The sequence below is a fragment of the Zingiber officinale genome, chromosome 3A (assembly GCF_018446385.1).
Source record: "Zingiber officinale cultivar Zhangliang chromosome 3A, Zo_v1.1, whole genome shotgun sequence".
Lineage (NCBI taxonomy): Eukaryota > Viridiplantae > Streptophyta > Magnoliopsida > Zingiberales > Zingiberaceae > Zingiber > Zingiber officinale.
The window spans coordinates 21,826,584-21,836,175 of record NC_055990.1 but is presented as its reverse complement, the minus strand read 5'-3'; the positions used below and the strand labels follow the sequence as shown (position 1 = coordinate 21,836,175).

General features: G+C 38.5%; 1 protein-coding gene across 1 annotated transcript; it reads right to left on the bottom strand.

The window, feature by feature from the left end:
- Window positions 1–7,342: 7,342 nt before the first annotated feature.
- Window positions 7,343–8,932, bottom strand: LOC122050257 (putative pentatricopeptide repeat-containing protein At3g13770, mitochondrial). Its single transcript, XM_042611178.1, has one exon. The coding sequence runs from the start codon at window positions 8,930–8,932 to the stop codon at window positions 7,343–7,345; it is 1,590 nt and encodes a 529-aa protein (XP_042467112.1).
- Between the last annotated feature and the right edge of the window lie 660 nt (window positions 8,933–9,592).

Genomic DNA, 9,592 nt, shown 5'->3' with positions numbered 1-9,592 from the left:
TAGATAAATCTAAATTTAATTTTTAATTCAATATTTTTCCACAAAATCTCCAATAACAGATTGTCCAACAACTATAAACTGCAAACAGAAGACAAAGACAACCAAATTTTTAGTTAAATTGAGGACAAGTCACAAGTTCATAATCAAGTTCTTGTAAACCCATCAGTTAACATGATGAAGTCCAAGAATACATCTATGACAAAACATAAGAATTCTGGTCTTTCAAGTTCTTTTTTCGCAACCAAACACACAGCTATTCCTATGAATCACATGCCCATCAGAGAAAATAGGCTATTGGATAATTAGAAGGGTGAAGAAAAATGTCACCAATAGTGGTTTGATCTAAAGCATTTTAAAGGGACGATAGTGTTTACATAATCGTGACACAAATTACTTACCCACTCCAGGTTAGGATACGGTATCTGACGAGTAAGCATCTCCAAAACAGTGCATCCGATGCTCCATATGTCAGCAGCAAGCCCATATGACCTTTTGCAGCATCAGTGAACTCACTATTTTGTAAGCGAGATTTTACAGAATCATGGAATTTTAGCTTGCAGGCATGTTAAGATTTTGGCAGGTCAAAGTCTGAATTTCAAAATAAAAATTACAGTTTATTGGGTGTTTTGATAAGGAAAGCCAGATTTGAAGTGAGCATAAATGTCAGAATGTGGCATTTTCATCCATGAAATAAACTGCAAAATATCAAATCCAAAATGCAGTGGTTGAAATACATCATGTGTGATGATCCTGTTAACTTCTGTTCAATATACTGCCTTGGATAGTTGAGCCACTTCAAAGAGTAATTTTCGAACCACTGGAACTTGTTTACAAGGAGCATAGGAATGACTAAATTTTGGCATTCTAAGGCAATTTAAAGTCCATTTAACTCTATAACATGCAAAGAAGTCAAAGGGAGACGAAGCAAAAAATCGTTTTCCAAAAAAAATCCTAACCCTGTAACTAAGCAATCATAAACATGAGTAAAGAACATAAGCACATGGCTAATTCATAGAAAATAATCAAAGGGTTAATACACATGATTCAAACAAGATGATTTAAACAACAAAGACATGCTGAGGAGCGATGAACATAGTTATAACCACTTAGACACAACAATAGTCATAGACAAATTGGTGATCAAACTATTGGGTTAAATTCTAAGTTGATCAATGTGTAAGATCGAGAACAACTTACAAAAAGGAAGTGTGCAAAAATCAAGAATGGAAAGAATTCTGTTAAAACAAGCATAATCAAATGCAATAAATAACACAGATTTCTTCACACAAATCAACTTACTTAATGAACACGGCCGTGTGATTTAGTAGTCACATGTCTCGGCCTCTTGCACTAATGGTTAGTAGTCATCCGTGATTTATCTCCTCCGTGTTGGCCTAGGGACGGGTTGGCGGGGGCATGGGGGACGAGCGAATCGCCTTTTGCTACATATATCTAACTGGAGCCCCCGAGACTATGGTGCAGTGGCAGGACATCCAAGTTATCACCCAGACACCCGCGGTTTGATCCTTAAATATAACGAATTTGTAGGAATTTTTCCTCCAAATGAGACGCGCAACCAAAAGATATTGGGTTTCTTGACCGTCCGTCGTGAACGCTTCCCGATTTAACCTGATGATATGTGGAAAAATTTCATGAAGCCGAACTAGTCACCTCCAAGATTAATGGGCCTGAGTTTATCATATATCCAACTGGAAGCCAACATGATCATGCAGTAAAAGAATTAAAGCATCAAGGATATAAGCTATATATAAGTTGAGTTGCAGAGGTGCTAATTGATCATCAATACTTACTCGCTCATCCCATGCACCATTCCGTAAAAACCATTTCCCAGGAGAACACCACGCGTCCAGGACATTATCCTTCTTCTTAACCTCCCATTTGGCAATATGGTAAGCATTGTCTCAGTAGTTGTACTGCATGAGTCATCATCATTCATTGTTGAGTAAGAAGAAGTCCCAGTGAAATCCTCGGGTGTATCTACAAACAGACATTTCCAGCAACCCCTCCTCACTGAATTCATCAGCCACATGAATCCCCTCATTCTCATTATTACTTCATCTTCTACTATTCTTAGCTAACCAAATTTCTTCTTTGATAAAATTTTTCAATTTTTACCAGAATTTCCATACTTGCCTGATTGCGGAAGGAGCTTAGTACAATCAATCAGAGGTATAGAATATGATCTATAAACTGGAAAAAAAAAACAATTTTCTTTAGAAATGCTTGAATCTGACAAGAATTGTATATCTATAAACTCAAAATATCTGAATTATTCAGCTAGGAAACATATGTTCAGTGCACTATAATAAAGTTGTCTGCTTCAGATTGTCACCATGAATTATTTTGGCAGATTTTCAAATCACTTATTGCATTGAATTGAGAATTATAAGGTTGTAGGGTTTAGATAAAAATCTTACCATGCCATAGTTTTACATCCCTTTCTATCTCTCCATTAAATGAAGGAAGACCATATCACTAGTATTATTGAGGTTACAATCATCATCATAAAGCAGTGTATGTCCCAATTGGTGTTGGCTACATAAATGTTTTCCTTCTACTGCTCTATACAACAAGACATTAAGTTAATTGAATTATTTTTTATTACAGCTACTAATGCTTTCTTTTGTCTCCTACTACTCTTTACACCACCTACTTTACTAAATGCAACTCTTCCAACAATAATAAATTGCCATCTATGAAGATGTCCGTGCCATTGTAACACATTTTTTTTGTAATCTTAACATCTAAAGATACACCTAATTATTCCCATGTTAGTATTTTTTTTATTTGATCAATTTTAGTAATTCTACTCATTCATTTTAACATTCCCATGACCATTGGATCAACTTTATATGCATGTCATCTTCTCAATATACAAACACTCTAATCTATAAAACATGATAGGTTGTACCATAATCATATAAAATCTCTTTTTAGTCCAAGGGTCATATGAGCAAGGTTTAAAATTTCGACGAATGTCGAGATTTTAATCTCATATCGGAATCATACGATTTCGATATCGTATCGTATCGTATTGTACCGATACAGTTTTGATATTTTTTTATTTATATATAGTAATTATAAGATAAATATGATTTGAAGAATACCTTTATTGATAAGAGAAATAAAAGAGTCCATAGAGTACTCATCCTCTTCTATTCCAGTGCATGAGTGATTTAATGGTATGCTGCATTGGAAAATGATTTACTAAGTAACTCAGATAAATTCTGTTTATCCCTTGATTATGTACACAGTTATTTGTTCTAGACATTTACAATTGGTGCTCATAATAGTAAAAAAAAAAGGTACAGGTTTATAATTGTGAAGTTTCTTTAGTATCTAACAGAATTTGTACCCCTGTCCTTATTTTTAATTGTTTTGTTCATACTTGTAAGTTATAACCATTTTTTTTCTTTCTTGGGTGGGTGGAGTGTGCCTTTCTTATGCAATAAAACATGAAATGTAAGGTAATATATGAAAAATGTTAATGCAACTAGGAAAAGCGTTAATAGATTTAATAGAAGGAAGTAATAATTGATGAAAAATGCTACTGCAACTGAGAAAAATGCTATGCTTTGGAAGTAAGATTTAATAGATTAGTCTTTTGGAGTTGATTGATATCCTCTCACTCAGGGAAACTTTCCAATGAGGGAAGGAAACTATAAGGAAATAAACAACAGAAATTAATTGATAGAAATATATCTCCGGTGTCACTTTCACTCTGCTTTCTTTGGCTAAAAGAAGAGGAGAAAAGGAACTTTTTTCCTATAAATATTTTTCCATCCTCTTTCTTTCGCTAACTGTTTTCTTTCTTTGTAGGACATAGATCTTTAATGTGCAGCATAAGTTAACTTATTGAGATATATGTTTAGCCCCGAGCAATTTAAAAATAAGAAACAATTCAGCTCTTGTTAAGCTATGTTATTTATCAAAAAATTGGCAAATTTAAAATTATGGAATATGAAAGAATGAAATGAAGTGCCACCAAAAACCTTACAAAAAAAACCTCCCAATTCTCCACTATCTAAAAAAAAAAAAATCTCCCAACAACTTGTATTTGAGTCTCTCATCTTTTTTTTTCAAAAAAAAAAAAACAACTATTATTAAAGGGGCAAAATAATTTTAATTTAAAAAAAAAACATAAAAAGGAGCGCCCTAGCTTCAAACCTTAATTAAAAGAGCTCCCTCCCTGTATAAGAAGGAGCTCCTTCCATTTGACATGTCAGTACAAAGAGAGCTCAAAGAGCTCCTCCCAATGGGAGGGAGCTTCCATTTGACATGTCAGCACAATGAAAGCTTGGATCCTAAGAGCATCTATAGTCGTGGAATCTTTTCACGAATTTCTTCGTTGTTACATTTGTGCCACGTCAAAAGTAAAAAATCTCACACATCTTTTCACTATCAAAAAACCTCTCAACTTCTTCTTCATGAGTCTCACATTTTTTTATTATATATATATATATATATATTCCTCATCTTTCTATTCTACATTATATATTTAAATTTTAATGAAATTTAAATTCACAAATTATTAATATGAAACAATGTTAATTAATAATTAAAAAATTAACTGCCTCTCCCATGCTTGAGCTATTCAAATATCAATTAGTTTTTTTTAACATTTTTATTATTTTTATTTTTAAAATAAAAAATAAAAATATATAATAAAAAATAGTTTTTTTAAAAAAGAAAACAATGAAGAAACGGCTCCGTGAATTCTTTGTAATAGATGAAAGAGCTCCCTCTCACTAGAGGGAGTTCCTTCATTAGAGTCACATCACAGTAAGAGTTCTGAATGGATGCTCTTATAATATTCGAGGTAGAACATCTTTTGAGATAAAAAAAGAGATGATTTACATTTTTGGACAGTTCATTGGAAAAAAAAAATTGAGGGGAAAAGGTTTTGATTCGACTAATATCTGTTAATCTGAGGTTTGATTGGTTGATGTTGGTGCAATTCCGAATACCCATTCTTTTGAGTTATCTAACTGGATGGTTGTTCATTGTTAGGATTTAGATCATGTTGCTTGCGATACTTGCTTATGTTTTTTGATGAATAAAAGAACATGCTTATGATGGTAAAACTAGAACATATTGTTTTGTGTACAAATCATATGGAATTTAAAATCACACATCCATCTATAGGCAATAGTTAGTTATTAGCTTACAACTTCGTCAACATTTTAATTGTTAACGCTTGAACCTTTCAAGCTTCATGTTTGTAATTCAGCCATTGTCCATAATACCTAACATGCCTCCACAGGCATTCATATAAAATAACCAACGTTTTGCAATCCACATGGACAAAATGTTGTTCTCTTGCGGTTGATTAGAGGAGGATGAATAATCTGAAATCAACAATCAGAAATACCTTTCTCGACTTATAGTTTTATTAACATAAACACTTGTACAAAAAAGGAATAGCAAACAAATTAACAAGAGAAAGAGGCACAGATCTTTTAGTTGGTTTGCAATCAAAGGATTGTTAATTCAAGACGTTGAAAGCTCACTAATAAAATCTTCTTCCGGCGGAAAATCCTCTTACAGCAATTAAAGCACCGAATTACAAAGCTAAACAGAAGGTAGAACATTTACAAGTGTTGTGTTTAACTATTAGGATCATGACTGTATTTATAACCCTAATCGGAGCGCCTGGAAGTATTCCGGGCGTCTGGGTGTGGATAGAATTCTATCCGCGTCGTAACGGATCGCGACAGTTGGCGAGTCGATAACTTTTGTCGTCCGAACGCTTGGATCAGGTCCGGGCGCCCAGACTGAGTTGAACCAACCTAGCCAGGGCACGAACCCGGGACGCGCTGGCTAGGCCCCGGGGGTCTGGGAGCTCGGATCAAAGTCAACCTCCCTGTTGACTTTTCGGTCCGGGCTCTCACTCCGGCTCCGCTCACTTGGGTGATTTTGACCATTCAGAATATGGCTCACCTGAACCCATTTTCTAGCCTTCTCGAGCAATCTTCCGCTCCAACTTCTCGTCCCTCGAAAACGTCGCGCACCTCCTTTTCGTCCGTTAGCGTACTCTTTCGCAGTGTCTCATCCCTCAGACGTATCAAGCCCGTCGACTCTCTCCCGTACCGTCCTTCTCGCTAATTGTATCTTTCGCTTGACTTTTTGTGCTCCTAAGTTCATGCATACTTAGACACGAGGATCAAATCATAACAAAACCTAACTTGACTTAGTTGATCACATCAAAACTACCACGAGTACTTATACAAAAACATGCGAACAAATTACTCTTTACACTCTGCTGTCTCCCCAATCTACCGTTATCAAAGTTAGATAACATGATACCATCTATGTATGACTATTCATTAATAGTTTATGCATAATCTGGTCGGAAATATTTACACTAAGGCTTATAATTGAAGGGAAAATATCCATACGCCTTAACTTAGAAGAGAAACTAGAATCGAGCTTCTAGCACCGAAAATATTCATTCGCCTCTAAATCATAATTTATGGTCCAGAGAATGAACCACATAAGTTGATTGATTGATGAGGATGAATTCTACCTGTTCAAGCAATAAATATAGTGGTTCATTCTCTGGACCGTAAATTACGCTCCAAAGGATCTGTGCTCTCATGGATCCCACCTGTTATACAGGTAGGATCTATGGAATCTCACCTATTATACAGGTAGGATCTATGGAATCTCACCTATTAGCAACCTCTGGTCCAGGAACGGATCAAGGATTGCAGTCCAGAGGATCTCGACTGCTACTCGGCCCTCTTCCAGTCGGGATCCTCTGGACCGCAGCCCCTAATCCGTTCCTGAATCAGGGGTTGCTATGCTAATAGGTAGATCCCATGGACCCTATCTATATAATAGATGGATCTATAAAAATTCCATCTATAAATAAAATGACCCATCCTCTAGACTGCATTTTACGGTCCAGAGGATCTGGCCAGGCATCAGCGCTTTGATTTACTTCCAATTGGACGGTGGAGATGGTCGCATTTTGTGGTTCCTTTCGGCGCTTTCGACGGCTGATAATGTTGCCGATGACCGATTAAGCGCTTTCGGCGGCCGTTGGCAGAGCAACGTTGGAATCTACGGTCAGATGTGAAGTGAGGTTATATATGCGAAGAACCTCACAAATAGGTAGAAGTATATGAGTGCGAACTATAATTCAGTCGCGACGAAGCTCTGGCACCATGTTAAAAGCTCGCATCAGTTACCGCAATCTCGAAAGCTTGATACTTATGGTTTCAAAGAAATGGATTCCATAATGTAACTCTCTCTCTGTATCTATCACAGGCACAAACAAGCATGCAAGTCGAGTCTCTACAAACCAAATATACTTCATTCAAACAGTTGTGTGATCCAAGCTTCCCCTGCCTGCTCTGAACCTGTGCACCATTCCACCAACTTCGATCCAACTGTGACCGGCATCTTTCGATATATTCCTTTCATCCATTAACTCTCTGACGGCATTCGCCTCCCGCCACTGCTTCCCTGCAGAGTAGATGTTCGACAGTGCAATATATGATCCGGAGCACTCTGGCTCTAGCTCAAAGAGCTTCTGCGCGGCAATTTCCCCGATAGTTAAATCTCCATGGAGTTTACAGGCGCTGAGTAGCGCACCCCATACAGAAGGTCCCAATTTGCATGCCGATCTACTTATAAGTTCATAGGCTTCCCTCACCATTCCCGCTCGCCCAAAGAGATCCACCATGCAACTATAGTGCTCCTCTCTGGCTGGTACTCCATATCGCTCCTGCATCGAGCAAAACAATCTCCGTCCATCGTCTTCAAAGCCCGAGTGGCTGCAAGCTGATAGGAGACAGGTGAAAGTAATGTGATCAGGATGAACAGAGACAGATTCCATGAAATCAAAAACTCGCAGGGCCTCCAGACTGCGCCCGTGCTTTCCGTAGCCGCAAATTAGTGAGTTCCAAATAGCAACATTCTGTTTAACGGTAGACATATCGAAGGCAATGCGACAAGATTCAATGTCGCCACACTTTGCGTACATATCAACGAGGATCACTTGGACAACCTCATCGAAACCGAATCCCTGCACGATTGCTTGAGCATGAAACTGCTTTGACAGGCCGATCAAACCAGAATGTGCACATCCGCCGAGCAGTCCTACAAATGTAGATTGATTCGGCATCAATTCCTTCGAGTGCATTTCGGAGTACAAAGATACGATGCCCTCTGTTATCCCAGCTCTTCCATACCCTGATATCAAACAGTTATAGCAGACTACATCTGTCTGAGGAATTCTGTCGAACAGCAGCTGGGCGAGACCCAGGCTCCCATTTCTAGAATAGAAATCGACCAAGGAGCTCCCAACAAAAGCATCAGAATCCAATGCCCACTTCACTGCAGATGCATGGAGCTGCTCACCCAGATCAGGCGTAGCATTGCTCAGCATCAAACTGAGGGTGTGGGAATTCGGTACGATGGCTTCACTCAGCATCTCTACAAATAGGTGCATCATTTCGCTCCGGTAGTGCCCTCCGTCAGCATAGGCCTTCAGCATCACAGCCCAGGCAACAATATCTCTTTCAGGCATTTGGTCGAACACCTTCCGTGCTTGCGTCATAAACCCACACTTCGCGTAGAAACTCACGAGGGAGCTCTCCGAGCAGCAGGTGCGAGCATTCCCTCCGGTACGTCTTATCATGTAGCCGTGCAATTCCCGGCCGGGCCGGACGGCGCCGAGTGAGGCGCAGCAGTTGAAGAGGGTAGAAAACGGGACGTCCTGGGCAGCATCGTCAGGAAGCCAGTCGCGAGGGCGTCGCCAGGTGGAGGCGGCGGCGCGGTGGCCCACGTCAACTACCGTACACGCCACGTAGTCCACTACAAGTGTGGAGAGCCGAGGCTCAGCCGACCAGGTGGCGCGAGGTGGAACACTGGAGGAGAAAATGGTTGAGCCGAACTCGAGCATGGTCGTGCAGTTAGCCACCTTCGCGATTAAGCCGTTATCTCAGTGCCGCGAAAAAGGTGGATCGGTATTGTAGGTGCTTCACATGGCCAATCTTAAATAAAATTGGAACGTCTCCTAGTATGGATCTCGTGGCTAGCATATGAAGTATTATCATAATGAGATATGAGATTCGAATTTTGATAAAATCGAAGTAAATACTTTTTTTATGTGTTAGTCATTATTCCAAAGATTAATAGTCGTCTGTGATTTACCTATTCCATGTTGACCCTGGGACGAGTTGACGGAGACACTAGGAGTAAACGTATTCGCATTTATGCCACTAAATAAAGCTTGTACCTGCAATTTAAAGGAATTTATATGTATTAAAGCTCAGCAGGACAATAAAAAAAAAAAAGCTGAAAAACAAAAGAAGAAGAAACAATGAACATTGCCTCAGTCAAGAAATTAACATAGCAGAAAACTATAAACTGCAAACTGAAGACAAAGATAACTAGACATTTAGTTGAATGGAACACAAGGTCGTAATCAGATTTCACTCCAGTCAGTGAATTTGATGAAGTCCAAGAATACATCGTCTATGAACCAAGCATAAGAATTCTGGTCTTTCAAGTTCTTTTTTCACAACCAGACACAACAAAATGTTTATTGCATGAATTACAA

Excerpts from the sequence above, each read along its gene's own strand:
- LOC122050257 (XM_042611178.1), bottom strand. The coding sequence starts at position 8,932 with ATGCTCGAGTTCGGCTCAACCATTTTCTCCTCCAGTGTTCCACCTCGC.